At 42.8% G+C, this 24102-nt stretch overlaps 1 protein-coding gene across 1 annotated transcript in view; it reads right to left on the reverse strand.

The window, feature by feature from the left end:
• LOC129714391 (zinc finger SWIM domain-containing protein 4-like) overlaps positions 1 to 23599 on the reverse strand; it is a 63123-nt gene extending 39524 nt beyond the window's left edge. The window contains exons 1-2 of the mRNA XM_055663960.1: positions 23376 to 23599; positions 18124 to 18325 (exon numbers count right to left, since the gene is read on the reverse strand). Of these exons, the coding sequence (XP_055519935.1) occupies positions 18124 to 18325; positions 23376 to 23543 (370 nt within the window). The 5' untranslated portion in view covers positions 23544 to 23599. The remainder of the gene's footprint in view (positions 1 to 18123; positions 18326 to 23375) is intronic.
• Positions 23600 to 24102: the final 503 nt, after the last annotated feature.

Below are 24102 nucleotides of genomic sequence, written 5' to 3' on the forward strand. Positions count from 1 at the left end.
GGATCTTTAATTAACCTCATTCATGGAGCTTATTTTTGGAACCAAAGTGTACAGCAGGTGATTATTAATATATTGGTGTATACTCAAGTGTACAGAGGATAACGTCAAAACTTGCTGATAAATGAAAACAGAGGCAAAGAACTGAGAACAGTAACAAACTTCAAAGGAAGGCAGGCTGAGTACTGGGCTGAATGCAGATAAAACTTAACCGAGCAATGGACTGGTATATTTTGGTAAGAAAAGCAATCCTAATCCAAAGGGCACATTTCTAAATGTAGTACCCTGTACAACAAAATCTGGGGATAAACATGCTTGGCTGGAGAGACTGAGCAAGTGGCTAATAAGAGGAAAGGAAAGCATGCTCTATCGCTTCACAAGGCTGGGGAGGCCTCCAGCCTGATACGTTAGGCAAGATGCAAAAGCATTGAGGATGAAGTTTAGCAAATGGATTTCACGGATGAGGATGTATGGTTCAGTAGAGAGACAAGCTGGTCTTCTCCTTGGTACCTCAGATTGCAGATGGAAGTATTTAAAATGTTGAAAGGAAAAAGACAAAGCACATTGAACATGGTTTCCGTTGTCAGATTTGTCACTAGCATCAGCAAAAAGACAACTGTTGACTTAAATGATTGGTTAGGATCTGGAAGCAGTAGAGAAAGATCGACAAAGAGGGGATTTGCAAGACTATGGGGAAAGGGCTGAACTAGCTGGATTGTTTGAATGGACTCCTGTGTTGCAAGGCCTAGTCTCTTAGGAAATATTTCCTCCATAGCATCCAATCTCAATTCCCCAAATATCTCAGAAGATGACAGTGGCAGTGTAACTCAGCAGGTCAAGCAGCTCCTCAGGAGAACATGGAGAGCCATGCTTCAGGTCAGGACCCTTCTTCAGCTGGGTCACACTGTGTAGAGTTTCTACCTTCTGTCCAAGATCTGGAAGCAGAAGCCTCCAGACATAGCTGGTTTCTGTCTGAAGAAAATAAATGGCAGATGATGGAGAAACTCCGTACATCAGGTAACATCTGGGGAGGGAATGGATAGGCAGTGTTGTTTACGGTCAGAACTCAGGGTAGAACCTCACTTTCAAAATAGATATGTAGTGCACAACTTAACTGCTCTTGAACCTTTAACCAAATAACTCCACAGCAGTGACAATCATATCTCACTTGGTCTATGAGGCTTCAGCAATATTGTTGAACCTTGACCATGAATGGAGTTTGTGTGCCCCAGATCACCTCGTTTTCTTCCACTCGCCAAAAATGTGTGGGCTTGTGTTTAATTGCCCATTAGATTGCCCCAATTGTGGAGATGAGCTGCAGACTTCAGTGTGGGGGGTGTCTGTATGATGGGAACTGAGAATAAAATGAGATGAAAGTAGATTAGTGCTTTCTCACTTGGGGACACTGGGCTGAAGAACCAGTTTGTGCTGCATGACTCGTGCACAATTATACTAAAGCCTTTGTTCTCCAAATAAATTATTCCCTGAAACATGGACTGCAGTTTCCTTATAAATTCACCAATCCCATACTGCAAAGTCAGAATAAATGTGTTATTTCTACAGCCCGGCCAAAACCATGAGAGATGGTCAAGCATAACAGTGACCTTCAAAAATTAATTCTAAATGCTCGTCTCCAGCAGAACACTCGTTATACCGAGAACTCCAATGTTCTTGAACAAACAGCTGAAGCAAACCGTTTTGCTATTCTAGCTGTGACATTTTAATTATGCTCATCCCAATCAATAAAGCCATTGTATTAAAAAAGTAATCAAAACTGGGATTGTATGTGTGCTAAATCAGAGGGGGGGGTAATGAGGTAGGGAGGGGAGGGGGATGTAGAGAGGGGAGGCAGGAATGTAGGGAGGGGAGGGGGATGTAGAGAGGGGAGGCAGGAATGTAGGGAGGGGAGGCGTGGGGCAAGACACAGAGAGGGAGAGGAGGAAGGGGTATGGAGGGCATTTCAAAGCTCCAGTCTCTCCTTCTGGCTGGCTTTAATTTCCTCCTTGCCGACTGGCTAGTGCAGCTTGCCTGCTCCCTGATAAATCAGCTGATGACCTTCCAAAATGCTAATTCTGTCTCCATATGGCTACGCATTTAATACAGTTATCACAACAGCGATGAACACAGGGGCCTCCAACTGAAACCTCATACGTACACGTCTCCATCTGAATCGCACTCCCAGCTAAAGAACACATGCTGCGAAACATTATCCTTGGTACAAGCATGCAACTTTTTCCTGCTCCTATTGTCCTCCACAGCCCCATCCACATAAAAACACCTAGAACTTAGTGCAGCTATGCAAAGCCTGGCAAGGACTCTAGACACCCTACACATCAGCTCGAGATGTCACTGTGCTTTTTTGATAGTTCTATCTTTTTAGGCCATGGTGTGTTGTCTATTGTATTAACTGACCAATTTATTCTTTGGGGTAAAATGCATAGTAGATAAAAGTATAATTACTGCCAAAATCATCTGCAGTAATAATGTTCATAAGTCCCATGTCATTCCGAATCAATAACAGCACCATTCAGTACCAACTCAATCCACCCCAACATGTAAATAGTCGTGACCTCTGCACACATTCTGCAATGTTCAGTCGTGATGCCCCAAAATGCAGGAAACACAGTAATGTTAATTGATAATTCATAAGATTTAGAATAACCTACTTTTTATTAAATGTAGAAATTAAATTGGGAGTAAAGTGGAGTAGCAAGTAAAAATCTTCAGGATCCCTAACTATAAAAATAAAAACTGAGCAGTCTTGTCAGACATTGGGCCATCAACAGCCCAGTTCACAGATACGGTTCATGCTGATACTCACTGGCAGAATGGATACGAAACCTAAACTTATGTACTTGGTGTGTGTAGATCTACTGCATAACATTGTTTTCTCAGTTTAGTTATACAGTGCAGAAATGGGCCTTCCTGCCCACCAAGTCCATGCTGATCAGCGATCACCCTATACACTAGCACTATCCTGCACACTGGGGATAATTTACAAATCTTACCAAATCCAATTACCCTACAAACCTGTATGTCTTTGTAGTGTGGGAGGAAACTGGAGCACTGGGGAAAAAACCCACGCGGTCACAGGGAGAACGTACAAACTCCGTACTGACAGCACTCATGGTCTAGATCGAATCCGGGGCTCTGGTGCTGTAGGGCAGCAACTCTACCGCTGCACCACCGTGTTGCCCTAAATCTCAGAAATGGCATCCTCAGTATTGTGACACGAATAAAGACTATGGTCATGAAACTGACAAGACTGAAGATAGACACAAAAAGCTAGAGTAACTCAGTGGGGCAGGCAGCATCTCTGGAGAGAAGGAACGGGTGACATTTTGGGTCGAGACCCTTCTTTAGACTTAAATGAGCTTGTCTCAAGCCCTCTTCAATAAGTGCTGTGTTTGCAAATATCTCCAGCATCTGTGTTGTGAAAAGTAAGACATCAATGCTAAAACAAGGACAGCAGGGATGATCTCAAATCCAAAGTCCAACTGTTCTAAAATGTGTAATAAAACTGTCTTCTGCAGTTCAATTGTCTGTTAGCATTTACTTGAACTGATTATCCAGCTTTGCTGAATAAATTAAAAAATCAACCTAGCAAAGGATATCTACTCCAATTACACAAAATGTCTACGTTTGAACTCCTGATCTTTGTGTGGAAGAACAGAATATGCAGGAAGGGAAGTTAGCAAACAAACTAGGCTACGAGGGTTCATTTTATGGTTACTATGGAAACTATTACTACAATTACAAAGTACTATGGAAGCCAGAAATCAAGTTTTTTTTGAACAGCTTCAAGATCAAAGACAGTAATTAGTTTACATAGCATGTAAAACATAGTGCCAGGCCTGTGTATGTTCAACATGGAGAGTCCCATCATGCAGCGACCTTAGAATAAAATTTGCAACAATACCAGCAGCACAAGGTGTCAATGAGAAATGATGCATACTCAGGACAATCACAGTCTGCCTTTAATGCGTTTGGTGAGGAAAGGCAGCCTTTATTTTTAAACCAAAGCATTATAATGGATCACTTGTATTATTGCAACGAGAATGCAAAAGAACAGAACAAGTTCCACAGCTTCAATACAGTTTATCACAATGTTAAAGGTAAATTGGTAGAGTTTAGTTTATTGTCATGTGTATCGAGGTACAGTGAAAAGCTTTTGTTGCGTGCTAACCAGTCAGCGGAATGACAATACATGATTCCAATCCAGCCATTCATAGTGTATAGATACATAAGGGAATGAGCAAGGTTTAGAGCAAGGTAAAGCCTGCAAAGTCCAATCAAAGAGGTAGATAGTTGTTCAGGACTGCTCCCTAGTTGTGGTAGGATGGTTCAGTTGATAATAACCAGAACCACCAGCTAACACAACAAAAGATTATACCACTAACATTTAGTGTTAGCTTTCATTCACCTAGCAGCAACTTTACTTCAATAACCCATTAGTCTGGAAGACATCTCAACAGTGTAATAGTGTAGAATACATGCCTGTTCAAAAGCTAGACAGATTTGTTGCATCACTGCTAAACACGGGGTTGGAACTGAGCGAGTGACAGCGTAGCCTGAGCCAACAGAGCTGACAGGAACGTTCTAATTCCAAACACATGCCACTGTGCAGTGAACAGCAAAGCTTCCTCTTCAATCTAAATCATCAAGTGTACAAGATTTATCGTTGATGCAATTTTGTGGATCTCTAAATTTGTGTTATACAAATGCATGAAACCCTCCAGATAAAAACAAAACATTGATATCGTACACTAACGAGAATAGGCTGCTATAATTTAATCAGGCATTTAATTAGGGGAGGCACAGTGGAGCAGTAGCAGAGTTGCTGCCTCATGGTGCCAGAGACATCGGGTCAATCCTGTCTACGGGTGCTGTCTGTATGGAGTTTGTACACTCCCCATGACCACTGCGGCTGCATATTCACCCTGTAACTCAAGCTTCGATGTCCCAGGGCTATTCTGGCAAATTCCCCTGCACCCTTTCCATCAATGACATTCTCCATAGCCGGGCAACCAGAACTGCCAAGTACTCTAAGCACGAGTTCACCAACGACTGGTGCAGCTGCATCACGTTCCAGCTTTTATACTCGTACACTTCCCAATGAAGGCACCTTGACCACCGTGTCTCCATGACTCGCCACTAGCTGATGTCAAGCCCCTAGTACATCAAATGAACAATTGGTTCAAATTATATCCCATGCATCAAGGATGATAAAAGCATGGTATCTATTTTCCACCTCAGGTGGCTGTTAAATGCTTCAGAGCTAGTGTTTGGAAGGATCTGGACAAGGTAAAGAAATATTTGGGAAGAAGGGCAATATTTTCCATCAGTCTTCCATATTGTGAATGTAATAAACACAATTAATGTCTGTGTCAATCCAGTGCCATTGTTGTGCATCTGTTAACACAAACAAGGACACAAGAACCTTCATCTAGTTTCATTTAAAATCCTCAAGCTCATGCAGTGTCAGGCGCATGCCAGCAACCATCAATATTGTTACCTCCAAGGAGAGCACCTCATTTCTTCCCACCCCCATTGTGTTTGTATGAACAACGAATAACAAACATCAAAGCATGCCCGAATCGCCACTGCACTAAAATTAACCAACACCAGAAACTGGGATTTCAAATGTACACCATGCCTCACAGCTCCTTCTTTGCATATATTTGGTTTGAAGGCATTATCCATGTTGGAGTTATTTTGCTTGCCACCCATGGATTGCTGACAGGTTTTGCCAGCTTTGGACCACCCAAAGAGAGCTCCACACACACAACCAATCCATCAGTGACATCCACTACCAACATGCAGCCCAGGAGAAATGAGGGAACAATATCTAAATGCACCCACTCAAAAAGAAACCTAATGACATTTACAAAACGACCCAGGTGCTGCGACTTGCAAAACAGACAGTTCTGCAGCAGTTAAAGCTGATCTGTGCCAAATCTAAACACTTGCTGTCAAAGCATGTAGGTAATTGGAACACAACAGGACCACCAGACCCACCGAGCTCTCCATAAACAATTAAAAAACATCATCCTAAGTAGACCCAGCTAAATAAACAGTGCAATCCTATTGATCCAATTTTATGTGGGTGTTAGGTTAATGTGTTTAGGATTATACAATCCTGACTCCAGTCCCCACTTCAGTCAGAACATTTGATGGAGAGAACTTGTAGTGGTCATGATATTGGTCACTTGGGTCCCAGCTATTATTATTATTATTAAATAAAGGGAAACATTCAGTAATGCTTCCTAGACTTGGCTCAAGTGAAGAGCAGCATCTCAGTGTCTCTTTACTGGCAGAGTATCAGGCAATGCTAGCCAGTTAAAGAATGCAGAAATAGGAAAGATCGACAAGAGTCAAGAGCATTCGACTGTCGTATACACTGGCAAAATAAACCAATGACATTCTCACTGACTGCATCTCGACAGGCATATTAATCATCAATACAATACATTGTTGAGGTGGAGGCAAGAGTCTGATGGAAGCAGCTGTTCTTGAACCTGGCGTCAGATCTGTACCTTATTCTCAACAGTTGCAGCAAGAGAGGGCTTGGCCTTTGATATTAGCTGCCTTTCCTATAGATCCCTTCAATGGTGGGGAGGTAATTACCTGTGATGGACCAGGGAGTATCCATTACTTTCTGCAGCCTTTTTCTTAGGCTTTCAAGTTACCAGACGAGGTTGTAATATGCTGACCCATAGATGTTAGAGAATTGGTACAGCAAATCTAATGGGACAAATAATTGAAATACACATTGGTTGACAACTGTCAGAACACAAGTAGAGAACAAGTGGCATATAGGCAACTGTGACCATCAACTTCAAGAACAGCTTCTCAGGAACTATTGAGTTCTTAAACAATACACAACACTAACCACTACCTCCAACTACGATCAACTTGGGTCGATAAAAAGCAGGAGTAACTCAGCGGACCAGGCAGCATCTCTGGAGAAAAGGAATAGGTGACGTTTCGTGTCGAGACCCTTCTTCAGACTTCTCCAGACATACCGTCTGACCCACTGAGTTACTCCAGCTTTGGACTGTCTTTGGTTGCACTATAGATGGGTTTTGCACCATTATGATTATTAAATAATGGATTATTGATTACTATATATTTATCCGTTAGTATATTAATGGAACTGTTAAACTGCTGCACGGAAGAATTTCATTGCAGTTATTTATGGCAATTAAACACTACAATACATTGCGTCAATACAATCCACAATGAGGAACCGAAGCTCAATTTTAAGTACTTTTGGTGTGGCAATACGGTACATTTGACGTCTGTTGGGATTTAGTCTTTAAAATTTCTTAAAATGATGGCACTACTCCAAATTTTAGTTGGGGATTTCTATATTCTAATTGAGGAAATTCAACAACTTGAAGCAAATTAGAAAGTCTGCAAAACATAACCAACTACTTAAAACCATCCAATAAGCAGGAACATTTCTCCAAATCAACAACTATTGTAGATTGCAGGATTGTAGGGCACATTGTGTAGGAAGGAACTGCAGATGCTGGTTTAAACTGAAAATAGACATTAAAAGGTTGGAGTAACTCAGGACAGGAAGCATCTCTGGAGAGAAGGAATGGGTCTGAAGAAGGGTCTCGACCCAAAACGTCATCCATTCCTTCTCTCCAGAGATGCAGCCTCATCGACATGACATAACTTAAACTTGCATCCTAATTATGTAGACATTTGTCTCTGGAACTTTCACTTAGTGTAAAAGGCAACAGCTTCTTCAAGCCATCTCACCATACTCCACTTTCCACCAGTGAATGCTTGTTAGTAATAAACAACCTGTAACCACCAGCTCCACATGCCCGGCAGACTCGCATTAGAAGTTTAACCTCGACTACTGTATATTTTAACATCCATTTGTACAAATACAGAATGGATATTTTTACTGAGAAAGGTTCTAAATAGTTCACTTTTTATTCATGACATGATTCCCTGTTTCAAGAACTCCATAGAATGAAATGCCCAGCTGCATAAACAAGGACAAAATGCAATATGATACTAATTACAAATACAGGCCTAAACCATCTCCATGCTATTTGTTCTAGCTATGTACATGACTGTGGAAGTGGAAGGATTGCTTTGCTTTTTAAAGTCCTTACAATATTTTGTATTTTGAAATTGATATTTAGAACAGAAATCAGAAAATAGTCACAGATCAGGGACAAGGCCAGAGGATTAAGTCCCACACTGCACGATACAAGGCTTCTCTTTAGTTTAGTTTAGAGATAGTGTGGAAACAGGCCCTTTGGCCCAGCAAGGCAGTGCCGATCAGCAATCACCCATACACCAGTTCAATGTTTCCTGGTTTCTCATCTACACACAAGGGCCAATTTACAAAAGCCAATTAACTTACAAACCTGCACTTTGGAATATGGTAGGAAACCCAGGGAACCTGGAGAAAACCCACAGGGTTATAGGGAGAACATACAAACTCTGTAGAGACAGCACCTAGGATCTGGCACTGTCAGGCAGTAACTCCACTGTCAATTCTCAGCTACAATCTCTGCTACATTGTCCCACGTATGAAGGCTGTGTTATGATCCAGCGCCATAAGAGAATAAGAGAGGGACATTTAGAGTTGCACACAACCATGGGATTGGAGGAGAAATCAACCTCAATCTCTTTAAATTAAGCTTTAAGAAAGGTTAATTAGAAGATAATGCTTCTTGACTTTGAGCTCTACTCATCTACCATAAATGCAGTTTGTTCCAGAATCCAGTCTTGTACTACAATTAGAAGAATGCATCTGTTCCTGCTGCACAACACTTGTCACTAATACAATCCTACACTAATCCTTGAAAATAAAACTAGCCAAACCAGTGAAAGTACAAACAGAATGGAGGCACTGGGCATTTATGGACTCCACAAACGAATTATTAATTAGTTGGACAATGGCAGCTCCAGAGTACAGTCTGAGCACAATGCATAACATTACTGGTCAAAGGGAAGAGAATGTTAGCAAAGTGCTTTCAGATCTGATGTAGTGAGGGTCTATCCACATCAGAAGGGGTTGAGGGCCTTCCTCAAGTAGAGGACAAACCAGTTCCACTCCACACTCTCTTGAACCTGCTCTTATATCGAACCTCCTTCAATTCCACTCGCCAGATAAAAGGCGTAGCTATGGAAACCCAATGTGTCGGTCCAACTATGGTAGAATACATTCAGTACACTTGACCACTTGGACAGTCAATTCCTTTCAAGTTGAAAGTCCTACCGCAATCAAAATTATAAGCAAAAACAGAGCAATTCAATCAGGCAGTATTTATGAAGGGAAATGGACAGTCAACATTTAGTGTGGAGAACCCTTTCTTTCACCTGGACTCCACCGTCTGCAGTCTCTAGTATCCAACCCAATCTAACACAAAGAGTTCTTGCACTGGGGCATATTCCCATCTTAGAATATCACTTGGCCATGGGATTTACTAATCAATGTGCACACAACAGAAGCTACACTTTAGGTCTGTGCCCCTGAATGAGCAATCCTGAAGCCACATGGGCAAATAGGTGCAATACTGCTGTGTTCATCTGCTGAATAAAAATGATCTTGAAAGCTGCCCGACTGTTAACTCTTGTGGTTCAGTGCTGGCCGACAACTGCAGGCCACACTTCACTCCAAGTGCAACATGCACAAAACTCAGTGGTTCTGCGGCTGTATTCTGCAGTTTTAAAAAACAGTATTCTGTAAAGATAACAGATTACCAAGTGCAGAGAATTGCACAAACAAGTTTAACATTAATAAGGTACAAAAGATGCTAGATATTAAAGTTCTTCTACAGACACATCATTGTAATATGCCCTCGCGTATTCAGACAGAGTGTAGACAATGAAAGAATAACATCAATCTCGGTGAAGCTTTATTCCATGAGGAACTAACTGTCTGGATAAATTACGCTGCTTTATTCAATGTTGAGTCAAGTGGACACAATACAAGGGTTACCCTGATACAGTACAGAACTCTGAATAAGATGGAGTGATATGGAAGGTAGACAAAATATGGAGAAACTCAGCGGGTGAGGCAGCATCTATGGAGAGAAGGAATAGGCAACTTTTCGGGTTGAGACCCTTCTTCAGACTAAATCAGCTAAAGAGTATAAGTCTGGTCTAGTGGAGCAGCCAGCAAGGACTCGTCTCAAGTCAGAGGAAGCTTTGTAGGTTACTCTGAAACATTTACGAAATCTAAACTTGTAAAAATATACAATGCTCATTTCTTCACGAGAGAATCTGCAGCTGTGTAATTTGCTTAGTTCAAAGCTGGTGGAACATGAGGCTAATGCAACTCATCGTCATTTCGCCAGTCGCATAGCTCATCAATAACTCACCAGCAGAGGGCCGAGTCAGAGGAGAGGTCGACAGAAACTTGCAAAACTACAAGCTTCCTGAATAATTTGTCTATCAGCAGCTACATACCCGGGTAAAACAATCAAATAAGCTGCCATCTCCCAGAACATGCTTACAGGTTGCGATATATACATCAAACCAGTCAGTTGTGAAGATGTTCAAATTGTAAAGACCAAAGTGTATTCCGATTATTCTTAGTCTGTTATGAAAAATACTTGCATCAAAACTAGAGAAATCTAAAACTAAGTTATCAAAGCCTTTTGAAAATTCTCAAATATCAGGTTCTCCTTCCAAAGGCACAGAAATATCAGGTTCTCCTTCCAAACCGGTTCTACATACCAATGCACTGTAAAGACCTATTCTTGTCCCAGGCCACACCATTTTCCAGAGGGGTTGGTGTTGTTGATTTACCAAACCAGTGGAAGATGTGGGAACAGTAGAATCTCACCCCTGAAAATAAGCCCATTTACCATAAAGCTAGCAGGACAATGGACAAATGTTTATCGCCTAGAAAATTACACAACCGCTATTAAGGAAATCCCCACATTACAGAAATTTGCCCTTAGAATTCACACATCAGAACTAAAAAAATGACATGAATAAGGTTCACTCACTGATTTTGTGAAATAAACCGTTTTTTTTTAAACTTCTTGGCACAAGCAGATATATTTGATGTTTTGGGTCCAGATCCTTCTTCAGCCTGCTGACCAACTAATTGAACCCAATTTTACCTTCCTGATGAACTAAGTGATGCATGATTCCATAGCAGTCTGCAGATCTGGCAGCAGTGTTGACCAACATGACAGGGCTAAGAACAAATGGACGTGTATATGCAGCACTTCTCCCCATCTCCACAAACACATGTAAGGGGGTGTAAATTGGATGGAAAAGAAAACAGCAAATAGCAGGAGCTAAAGCCAACTGCTGAAGATAAAGTGAGCACATTACTAATGTATAAAATTTATGAATTGTAGAACACATTATGACTGTTCATTAAATTAAACTCTCCTGCATATCACCATTAGATTTCTTTCCACTAAATACAATGCAACTACTGCTGGAACACAAACAAATCAATTTGCTAAAACTCACAGGAGACAATGTCTAAACTTCAGAAAAGAGTGTGGTTTGACCATGGTGATCTTCAGACATATGAAGTGGCAAGTCTCAAAAAGCAAAGTGATCTATCACAGCCAGGGATTATAGCAAGACCCTTCAACAAAAAAAAGTTTAAACTGCCCGCTCAAACACTGCTTGGGTCAAGGCTGTGTTAACATCTCCAACTGTGCCATCCCAAAGCTCAGTGGTCACTTCCTTCAGATCTTTTAAGCAAGCACGGACAAATAGCTTTGAAGTTGCAGTGGAAGACAGATACAGCCAAACACTTCACAGAAAAGCTTGTTCACAATCAGAGGACAAAGCCTGTTACTTAGCCAATACACAACCCTTAACAATGAAGGCAGTTAAAACTATTTGAACCAGGGCATCTCAGCAATTTTTTATTTCCCATCCTTAGTTTACTTTTATTATTCATCTCCCCCCCCCCCCCCACCCCAGATGTGGGAAATGCTGGAAAGACCACACTTTGTACCCATTCCTCCCCCTGCCACCCCCCACAAAATGCATTTATTCATTATATATACACAATTGGGAGACACCTTTCTCTTCATTCATTGTATCATCAATTCAATACATTCTCTTACAACTGCTCTCCAATAGGATGCCTTGTTTGGACATTTTAAGAGAGATTTCCACCCCGAGTCTATGGTCACGTCTGAGCCAGACCTGGCATGGACAGCAGAATTCTTGTACTGATACACACTGGTAAATACAGTAAGTTTGCAGTAATCAATGCAGAGATTGGCTGTCCTTTGAAAAAAGTCCACATTACTAAATTTAAATTTCACAGCTGGATTTGAATGTAGGTCTCCAGATTGTTTGTGCAGCTTACTTGCTTACTCAGTGCCTGATGTATCATATTTAAATGCATAAAAATAAAACAACTTCTAGCATGATGGAGTTTTTCCTGTGCCAATTGCCATTTGGGCATTCATTTTTAGCAAACAGGAACTGCAAGAGCCACGAATAATTACACCATTTCCTGGACAAAATCTGTTTCCAACCTCATTCAGTTCTACAAATCTCTCCTTCCCTTTCTTGGATATAGCTTCTGATGGCGTGTGGGGCAGAAAAAGATGAGGGGTGTTTGCATACAACAAACTAATCACCCAAACAATTACATATGGAGAAGAGGTCAAGAACTGGATTTCAACCCAATTTTAATTGAAATTCTGAAAAACTAACATCTCTTGTTTAGAATGATGAATGGTATTATTGACAGCAAATGAAAAGATAGGTTTTATTGCCAGGAGCATGACAGTTTCAGCAACAAGTGCATCCACTTTGTGGAACCATTGATACAATTCTTTTGAAGCCATATGGTTGTGGGCAATCTTCCCAGGAGTTTCCTCGCACACACGAAAAGGAGCTTTGTCCATTAGCACATGATCATGCTGGCCTACACAGCTAGCAGGACCAATCAGCCAACCTGTGCAAGCCAACATCTTGCACGCTTTAGATAGTTAGAAGTCTCATACAAAGCTTGGACAATTTGATTTTGCTGGGGAGCTGCTCAATTTACAGGCTACCTGAAGCAATCATAGAGTGATACAATGTGAAAACAAGCCCTTGGCCTAACTTGCCCGCACCAGCCTTTGGTCCATATCCCTCCAAACCTGTCCTAACCATGTACCTGTCTAACTGTTTTTTAAATGTTGGGATAGTCCCGGCTTCATCTGCTTCCTCTAGCAGCTTGCTCCATGCACCCACCACCCTTTGTGTGAAGAAGTCCCTTGCTTTAGAAAACAAGGATTCATAAAGATACACCAGCTGGTTTAATATTCACAGAAGCCAAGCACATCCCTCCGAGGTGACCACACAGTGGACTCAACCCAGGTTTCCCAGCTTGAAAAAGCAGTCTTCATTTGTCCTTTGAATAAACTAGTGATCCTTTGTAGATGAGGCAGCAATGAAACATATAAAATGTAACACTGGGCTCTTGGGAATCCTGTAGAATTCTTTACTAAAACAGCTGTGTGAACAGAATCCTTTAAAATACCTTTTGAAAAGCAAAATTGGAAAAAGGAAAAGGTAAGATAATCGGGGATAGGAGCTAACAGATAATACAAGCACGTGTAGGAGAACCATGTAGGCTGCTGCTGAATATTTTAATCACTATGGCCAGAGACTATTTCTTCCTTCTCTTTCCCAGTTACAACATACCATCAATCGCCAGTTACTCCACATCATTCAAAAACTGAAAGCATAAAACCGAAACATTCCGACCCAAAACATCACCTATCCATTTGTGCCAAATACACCAGCAATGTTGGATTTATGTTATTCAGTACTAAGTTGAAGCACCAATTTACAGGTGGTTATACAAAAACCTCAGTCCAAGTGCCAGTTTAAAAATCAGCATATCTAAATGTTTGCTTTAAAATAGGCACACAGCATGAAATTAGAAGCTATAGTTGTACTTTCACATTTATAAAATAATCTACAATTAATCTACCAGTGGTCTGTTGTAAACAGGTCTTCAAAAACTTCCTAAATGGGTTAAATCAGCAACTAAAGCATAGTTGGCCAGATTTTCAAAGGCTGGACCATCAGGGACAAGGAAGTCATAAATAGCACCAGAGTCATAGACAATGTCAAATAAATTAAAGAGGGTCAATAGTCCTCCATACTGCTGCCAGTTTGCCTGCCTGCAGAAACAACATCTCAAAATGGTTACTGTACAAAAATCAGCTCATGCTCAGTGTCCACACAGGCCAATTAATTTCTCCCACTGCCTTGATAGTTCTGTAAATGCTCTTTTATAAAACTTATTCATCTCCCTTTTCAACCGTTGAATCTGCCTCTGGTTCTACCTGGCATGCTATCCTGAACCCAATCACCACCTTGTTGCCTTGTTCTATACCATCCAGTTGTTGATCCCTCCAACAATGGGAGTTGTCACTTTGCGGGATCCTCTCTCCAGGCATTTAAACTTTCCTCTGCATCTTGCTTGAAGCATTACATCTTTTGACATGTGATGCCCAGAACTATGCACAACACCAATCCACCAAGGAGGACACTAACCATCACCTTGTAACTGCCGCCAAATGCAATACCCGGGTGGTGGTTTCAAAGAATCCTTCCAACCACACTACCCTCACCTCAATGGAATAAAATACAGCCTGGCATGGATAAAATACAGTCCAGACCCAAAGGTAAGGCTCCTTGGGCCTCAGCATCAGACAAATGGGGTCAAGATGAACACGTGACCTTGATGCACAAACGGCCAATGAAACTGTCTGCTGTCAACACTATCCCAGATTAGATCCTGCTCTCAATCCATAGTAAACCTGTTCTAAACCTGCAATGATAGCTTTCCACCAGTGAGCAGGCCAAACAGAACTGAGCCACAGGTCAGGGACGATGAGAGATACATGGGGTGCAACTGTCCCTTCAAATGAGAAAAGATTCAATTTACATTAAATTATTCTATTTTGTCCTTAAACTTAATTCCAGATTAATTGAAATATGAACTGGACAACCATGCCCTTGCCAAACACAAAATGGTCCCTTTTTTTTGACAACCATCCATCAGTGGAGCTAAAACAGACCTTTCCTGCAGACTACACCTCTCTGTACTGACGGGGCATTCCCATGCACATGCTCATTGAACCAGCCCCAAAAGGGGGCATCACACGCCACCATTTTATTGGCAGGGTGCCAGTGTTGCAATGCACTTTGTCAGAGCAAGTGTATATAGCATTGTATACTCAGCAAGTTAGCTAATCATCATGCTGTCTTGTTTATTTTTACTCAGATATACTAAACATATTTTTCCTGGTCAAGGGGTACATACTGAAAACCAGAGGACAAGATTTTGTATGAAACTGAGGGGCACCATTTTCAACTCGGAGTATGGTGAGTATGGGCGATGGATGAGGCATATACCGTATCACCCAAGACAATTGGGCAGGCACATAGACAGGTCATATTTTGAGGAATACGAGCCACATACAGGCAATCTTAGACAGGGCACCTGGGGCAGCATGGACGAGTTGGGCCAAAGGGCCTGTTTCTGTGCTATATGACTGCACCTAACTATTAACCTGCAGGATAGTGCCAAGGAAGGTACCTACAATTCAAGGGAGTCAAAGGCAATAGATCTGTGTTGGTGAGAGAGGACCCATTGAACAGAGTATTGTTTAAGGGAATTTGGATGCAGTTTAAACAACCCTAAATTGAAAAGTCAACGGGTGTACTGCACAAATAGCATAATTTGCAGAACAGCTGACTTGCATGTCAAGGCTGCAGGAATCATCGGTGCTCCAGCAGCATTTTAATGGCTTTCATTCCCATTCCACAATTTAGGTCATTATCGGAAACTCCTGGGTACAGCTCACACTTTATTGCAGATGTAACATGTGCACACTCCTGTCAAAATTATTTTTTCTTGTGCGCTGCTAGATTGGCTGAGCGAAATGACAGAATAAGCTTGTTAAACAGACACCTGCCGGTGGTTTCTCAGGGAGCTCTGATATGAATTATACATAATTACACACCCCAAAACAAATCAGTTCAGGGAAGCCTGGAGGGCAACGACTCAGAGACATTGGAGCACTGTCACCACACGAAGGAAAACTCCATGACTGACTCCTCGTCTAATCAGCTTTTGGAACTGCGCGCAGGGTTCACCTGTTATGCAACACTAGAAAAGGATAAGACTTGCAAGACTGATGAGGAGTTAAAGTGCAACAAAAGTTAAACAAATGCCTCGAGGTTGCTCAGACACTAATATGAATAAAGTCAATCGAAACTTGGCAACTATACAACAAAAGGAAACAAGAGGCAAAATGTCAGTGTAGAATCTGATGCTTATCTCCAACCTTAAGGAATTAACTCAACCAGATCCACATGGATAACCACACCTGGAATGAGTACCAACTGAGAATGCTTTGTCTCCAAAGGACAAATGGTCTGTGATAAGCAGGCTGAGCATCAATGATCAGAAGGATCAGTAGCACAGGTCCAAGCTGATCTCTCCCATTGGAACTCCTGAGGCAGAGCAAGAACCTCCACCGAGCATTTTTCATAGCACCAGGCCAGCCCATTACAGCAATATACTCATTTTGCAGCACTTTACTTTAGAGATACAGCAAGCCTTTTGGCCCAACAAGTCTGTGCCGACCAGCGGTCACCTCATACACTTGCAATATCTTACACATGAGGGACCATTTACAATTTTACCAAAGCCAATTAACCTGCAAACCTGTTTGGAAGATGGGAGGAAACTGGAGCACCCAGAGAAAACCCATGTGATCACAGGACGAGCGTACAAGCTCCGTACAGACCCGCAGTGAGGATTGAACCAGAGTCCCTGGCGCTGCACGGCAGCAGCTCTACCACTGTGCTGCCCCTGTGTAATGTAGGAAATAAAGTAGCTTATACCCTAGCACACATCAAGTTCACAAAAGCACTGCGATAACAACCCAATTATTATTATTAGAGAGAACTGTGTTGATGGGCATATATTGGTCAGATCTACAGAGATCTTTCCTGGTCTTTAAACTGAATGTCAGAATCTTCTTTATCCACTTGATGGAGAGACAAGGTTTCAGTTTTAAACTTGAGAGAAAGGACAGTGCTCATCATTTCTAACTTCCACACTCAAATCCCTGCAGTGAGACTTCAATCTGCAACTTTCTTGTACTGAGACAAGAATGCCAGCAATTGAACTGTGGCTGACATTGCAGGCAACGTATAGCACTGAATGATACTCCCAGCTAATGAATCAGTAGAGAACTGAGAGAATGAAAGCATCAAATATGGGGGTGGAAGTGTAACTGGAATCTTAAATCCTTCTACACAAACACTTGGCAGTCGGTGCAGCTACGAATACATCACACATCTCCATTCAATTTGTTTTTGAATGGAAGGTTGTGCCCCAAGCCATCTGAAATTATTTTATTAGGAGTTCACTATTGTGGGAAAATGCTCCATTTCCACTGTCTAGGGACCACATGAGCATCGTAAAAGGAAGTCCATTACTTAACATGCTCTGCTAAATGCTACTCAATGCCAAGTTAGTAATCTAGATCTTGTTAATGGCTCCTTAAAAATTATACCTGCTTTTCAAACCAGTCGGGTAGCACTAACAGCAACATAACAAAACCTCGAGTGATTTCAAGTAAAGATTTCAACCCACGCTCATTACAAACGTATATTCACAGTTGCAAGTCTCAATAGACCTGTCATTCCACCTATTGCAGGCTGCATAAAGTAAAAGGCTTATCCAAACAGTCTGAACATTTCCTGTACATTTGGTGCATAAGGTTAGGTGCAATCATCACTGTGATGAAGTCCTAAACCGAGTAGTGGCTTTCAGGAGTGCCAACATCTCGTACCATCAAACTGCATCAATAATCTACATTTAGCACAGGCCCTTATTCAGGTAGATAGATAAAATGCTGGAGTAACTCAGCAGGCCAGGCAGCATCTCTGGAGAGAAGGAACGGATGATGTTTTGGGTCGAGACCCTGCTTCAGACCCTTCAGTCTGAAGAAGGGTCTAGACACAAAACATCACCCATTCCTTCTCTCCAGAGATGTTGCCCGAGTTACTCCAGCATTGTGCGTCTATCTTCAGTGTAAACCAGCATCTGCAGTTCCTTCCTACACCTGGTTGTGTACTCACCTACTTGCAGGACACGCTCTATGGCACCCGTTTCCAACAACCTCAGCCCTTTGTTGAACGGAACTTCACCATCCTTCTCCCCTTCTTGACACTGATAGCTGAGCGACGAGTACATGCAGATTTCACGCTCATTTCTGGGAAAGGACCAGAAAATAATCCTTCTCTGAACAGGCTCGGGAATTCGTGAAAATCGCTCCTCTACCTAAAAATAAATACACAAATTAAACAACTGCACCCTGTCAATAGAGAATAAAACATTTCCAAAATGTGGTCAGAGTAATCAGATCAATGCGTTACTGGCCTGTAATGTGAAAATTCCTGGCTTTCAATAAACCGGTGATGGAAACAACACTAGGCATTAAATCACTAGTGATTGGTAATTTTTCAGCTGCACTGCTAGCTGTAAATACCAGGCACTCTTCCCCCAGAAACCACAGTAGTTAGCTGCAAGCAGTTTACTTGCACAAACAACCATCCCAACTCGCGAGAGAACAATTCAAAGCAATTTGGAAAGCACGAAGACCATCATTTGGCCAGTCGAGCAATTCTTCCCACCCATCATGTATAATTTAACCCGTCATGGAGTCCACCCAAACCATGAATAGAAGTTTGCTTGGAGATCATACCCAGGCTTTAACAATCGTCACTGCATAAAACACAACCACTCATTCAAGACAAGCCTTCGGATGGTACACTCTACCTGACTGCCCGGTTCCCACACGTGATGAACAGCTGCTAAAAGCACAGGCTAAAAAAAAATCTAAATTTCCACTGGAACTAAATTGGTCACAATCTGATCTTCTGATGCAAACGCCAACATTCACACCTGGACTCCAGTTGTAATACCACCTGCGAACACTCACTGTACACTTGCAAGTCCCACCTGACCACAAGCTGAAGTCTGTAGCCCATTAACTGTAAATTATAACTTTGATGCCGGAATGTGATACAACTACATTGGGAAATCATACATTATCAACAGTCTCAAGTGGTGGCTTGGTGCCAACAAATCACAAAACATTACATTTCCACTGACAGTCACGCAGTATTCACCATGTGTTACCTCAAATAAGCTCCCGCCCTGACTACTATTAATGACATCATTGGAGCTTAAAATTCTCTCCATATGTAAACATGGAAGGTCACTGCACCGATCTTTTCTCAGTTGAAACAGCATTGTCCCAACAATGCCCCACAACAATAAGATTCTATATTAAACATTCTATGCTGTTACGGTCAACCAAGTGCGATTTACACCTTAAGCTTTCTAAAGGTATGAGCAAGGCAATTTAAATATTATACAAAAATAACTCCCAGCAAAAGGGAGTTCAAAGTGGATTAAGACAACAATCAGCTTAATGCTGCATCTGAATTGATGGGATTCCCCTTGAGAGACGGCCTTTACTCTCCTTGACACCACCCTTTCCACCAGGGGCACCGTTCGACTGGTAGCCCCGCCAGTTTTTTTGTCTATTTTTAATTTTTAGTGTGTTTTAATAGTCTGTGTAAATGTTCTCCAGTTTGTTTTATGAGGGGGGGGGGGGGTTCGGGGAAACTTATTTTCAGTATCTTATCTTGCCAGAGATGCGATTGTTTTCTGGGCCACATCTCCGGTCACTCTGCGGCCTACCATCGATGGAATTGGAGACTTCCTCGGGCTGACTTTGAGCCCCACAGCGGGGCGTGGAATTAACGTTGGAGACGATCCCTTGCCTGGGATCGCTCCAACTGGGGCCTGCGGTCTTTACATCGAGAGCTCGTAGTTTCGGGAGAGGCTAGTCGGGAGCTCCACGATGCAGAGGCTCAACCAGCCCCAATGCGGGGTTCGATCGTCTGGTGTGGGGGAGCTGACACCTCCCCAATGCAGGAGCTGAACGCCCCATCGCAGAGAGCCAAACGATGCCGGCTACAGGAGTCAAGATTGTCCTGTCAAGGGAGGGCTCGAGGCCCCCGACCGCGGGAGAGCAAAGACCATCTTTGCGTTCCATCACAGTGAGGAATGTGGCGGAGTCACTGTGGTGGATGTTTATGTTAAAATGTATTTTGTGTGTTCCATTGCTTTTTATTTGTATGACTGACTTGGCAAATGGAATTCCTCGTATGTTGCAAAACATACTTGGCTAATAAAGAATGATTGCGATTACTATAAAGCATCAGTCATGGCCCAGTCCGTAGAACTCACCCAGTCACTAGGTTGGGGTTCAAAGCCAGCTCTGAAGATTTAAGTACAGAGACCATACTGACACATCAGTGCAGAACCGAGACATTGCACTGGTGGACGAGATGTCAAAGAGCATCATTATTTTGTAGATGATCCAGCCAATTCTTGTCCCTCAGTCATTATCACAGACATAACTGCCCCCCCCCCCCCACCCCAACTTTACACTTTCACTCCTCTTCTCCCCTTATCTCACACACTTTTGTCTCCTTTTCACCTCCAGCCTTTGTCACTTATTCCACCCATCTGCCAGTCACCCCCACGCATGTATCCACTTATCACTTGCCAGGATTTGCCCACTCCTGCACCTCTTTTCCAGCTCTCTCCCTTATCTACTCCATCAGTCTGAAGGGTCCTAACCCAAAACCTCATTTGTCCACACCCTCCACAGATGTTGCCCGACCCGTTGAGTTCCTCCAGTGTTGTGTGTTGCTATTAGGGTGCTGGCCAAAGCAGCTGCATTTCCTACAATGCACCAGTACTGTGCTGGATATGACAGAGTATCCCCACATAAACACAGTCTCTCTATCTGTCCTAATCCACTTACAGCAAATAGAGAGTTACACTACAATAAACCACAAACCACACTGCTTTCCTTGGAAATTTCAGCTTTGAAGTGGAACGGCTTTATTATGTTTTTTTGTTAAATGCTACAGCTTCAAGAGCTTTGAGACGGAGTTACGTCACAGTCCAGTAGTGGGACTGGTACATCCAGGGAGGGAGGTGGGTGAACGAGGGGAATGTCTGGTGGGACTTGTATTTCCACACCCACTCATAGTTAACCCCACTTTTCAGTGGTGATTGTTTGGGACATTTAATGAGCTTCCGTATCTAGCCTCATCATATCACACCCAACAACATTCAATCATTTTCCTGGCGACCACTGGCACCCACAATAAACATTGCCCCCTCAAACACACGCCTTATTCCACACACCCCCAAAAGATAGACAAGTTACTGAACACCCTACAAAACAAGCCTTACAGATCAACTCTTTGGGATCAGTATTTGGACCAAATTAAACTGCAACGCATACACAACTAAAACAGTTGGACTGATGAGTTATAGAATTACTATTGGGTGCGACATAGTGTAAAATTAATCGGTTTGATTAAACTGGATAGCCCTGCCAAAGTCTGAGATCATGATGACCCACATTACCCAAGTGTTTGTACAGACCCACTACAGACACAGACAAACAAAAGTCCAGACCAGTATCTTGGGTGAAGACACAATTCATGTGGTCACAGTCTCTTTTTCACAATCAATACTTTAAAATTAACTCCAGAGACAAACGTCTGGCAACGCGAATAAAGCAAATAGCTAAAGCCTGATTCACGGCTAGCTTGACCAACTTTCAGACCCTACGGGGCAACTGCTCCCACCCACACCCTGGGGGAGATGGAAACGGGAAAAAAAAGAGGGGGGGTGGGTAAAAATAGTCTGACGGAAACAAGAAAATGCACTCCCACCCTTGCTGACACACACCTCTTGAATGTGGTTCCTGTGGAAACAATACTTGTCTTTACGGACAAATCTACACTCTAGTGCAGGCACACAAGACACCGACTGCAACAAGAGGATAAGCACACAGACACAGGCATCTTACAACATGCACCAAATAAAAATCAACTTTGATATTTTTCCATTAGCAATTCTGAAAACAAAAAGACCCTTTTGTCCATGTTACATTCACAGTTCTTAATAAACAAACTGGCAGGAGTCTGTTGTCACCGGCAATCCTATTTGTCAGTTAATTATATTATTTAATCAGCTTCTTGACACTACATGTACAGAAGAAAGCCCTTCCTTTCCTCAACTTATGGCCTTCATTGTTTGGGACAATCATTATGTAAATGAAGTAAAAAAAAGAACAAAAATATCAATTACAACAGTTAACCAAACTATTTTGTAGTAATTTACTGCAAAATAACTAAGTTGTCTGTTGAACCACAAAAACAAGATTGTAAAATGCCTAAATCTTTGACTAACACTGAATGCCAAACTCAGCCAGAGACCCCAGTCAATGCAGAAAGGCCAAGGGACACAATTTCCACTGCACGCATCAACTGTGGGTGTCAATCTTTACATTGAGATGAAGAATGCACATAAACTGTAGGGGGGTGGTGGGCAGTGAAGGAAGACTGGAGAAATTGTCCAGTTACAATCACCTTTAAAAAGCAGTTCAAACCCAGAATTCTAAGAGTTTGACAAAACCAACCTGGGTTCCCTTTAACACGAGAATTAACTCCCTTTAACTGGCGGTGTCTTTTACCACCAACACCCCAACCAAATCGAAGATAGACACAAAAAGCTGGAGTAACACAGCGGGTCTGAACCCAAAATGTCACCTATTTTCTCCAGAAATGCTGCCTGTCCCGCAGTTACTCCAGCTTTTTGTGTATCTTCAGTTTAATCCTGTATCTGCAGTTCCTTCCCACACAAACACTCCAAGCAAATCCCTCAATTTCTTCTTTATTTGCCCATCTCCTGTTAATGCTCCAGTTCCATACTCTCCCCCACTAGACGCATTAATTGAATGGTGGGGATTTAACAAATACATTTTGTTGTAATCCCAGTGTTGCTCTGACACAAAATATATATTAACCACTTTAATATCAAGCCAGGTGCAGCAACTAAACGAACTAACTAACAGCAACCAGGACACATTTCTTCTTTTATTTAAATACAATTTTACGATGCTAGCCTTCAATCTGAGCAAACAAATGTATAAAAAATGTGTAGAAACAATCAACAATTCTGGATACGGACCTTGTACAACAAAAGGGATTGAGGAAGAAGAAATTATGAGGGGAAAATTAAAAATTAGACGGAGAGAAATTAGGGAAAGAGAAAATAAATTGATTGTGGATGTTTTGTTTGTGGTGTAAAAGTTAAAGGAGGAATTTGTTGTCAGATTGTTGTGGTGGAGCGGCCGGCGAGTGACAGCTTGGGGTTTATTGCCTATTGTTCAGCCCCTGCCTGTCCCCACCACCCCCTTGTTTACTGAGGTGATTTATTTATCGCTCCTCACCTGCTCGAACGGCCACTTCTCCGCCACCTTCTTGGCGCTGATGTCCAGCAGCGAGTCGGGCTTGTGGAACCTGCCGTGGCCCGGCTTGGTGTGAGCCGATCTAGCCGGGCCGCAGTGGCCGAGGCACAGCCGCTTGGCCGCCGGCGGCTCCCCCCTCGAGTCCGCCATCGCTGTCTGTCTCTCTCTCTCTCTCTCCCGCCTGTCTCTCCGTCCGCTGCCCGCCACTGACCGCTCGCCGGCTGCCGGCGCCGCTTATATAGGCCGCTGCTCGTCCCGCCCCCCGCCCGCTCTCATTGGCCGCCTTCTCAATGCCCATTGGCCCGGGTCCCTGTCTGTCATCCGCCCCTCGACCTTCCCTTGCTTCCATTCGCTGTCGTCTTCCACTTGTCCCGCCCTCGTCCTCCTCTATTGGCTGTCGACCTGTCTATCTCCCAATGGTCCCGCCTTCCACTTCATTCATTGGCTGTCGTCCTCCGATGGTCCCGCCCTCCCCTTCCTCCATTGGCTGTCACCCCGTCAATCTACCACGGGTCCCGCAGTCTCCTACGCCCATTGGCTGTCACCCTGTCTCTTTTGCATGTCCCGCCCTCCCCTTCCTCCATTGGCCATCGCCCCTGCCAGTCCACCAAAGGTCCCGCCCCCCCCGTTGCAGCAGAATTAATGTCTATTATTGCAGACTGACTCAATCATACTGTCTGTCTGTCTGTCTGTCTGTCTGTCTGTCTGG

The sequence above is a fragment of the Leucoraja erinacea genome, chromosome 39 (genome assembly GCF_028641065.1).
Source record: "Leucoraja erinacea ecotype New England chromosome 39, Leri_hhj_1, whole genome shotgun sequence".
NCBI classification, from domain to species: Eukaryota; Metazoa; Chordata; class Chondrichthyes; order Rajiformes; family Rajidae; genus Leucoraja; species Leucoraja erinaceus.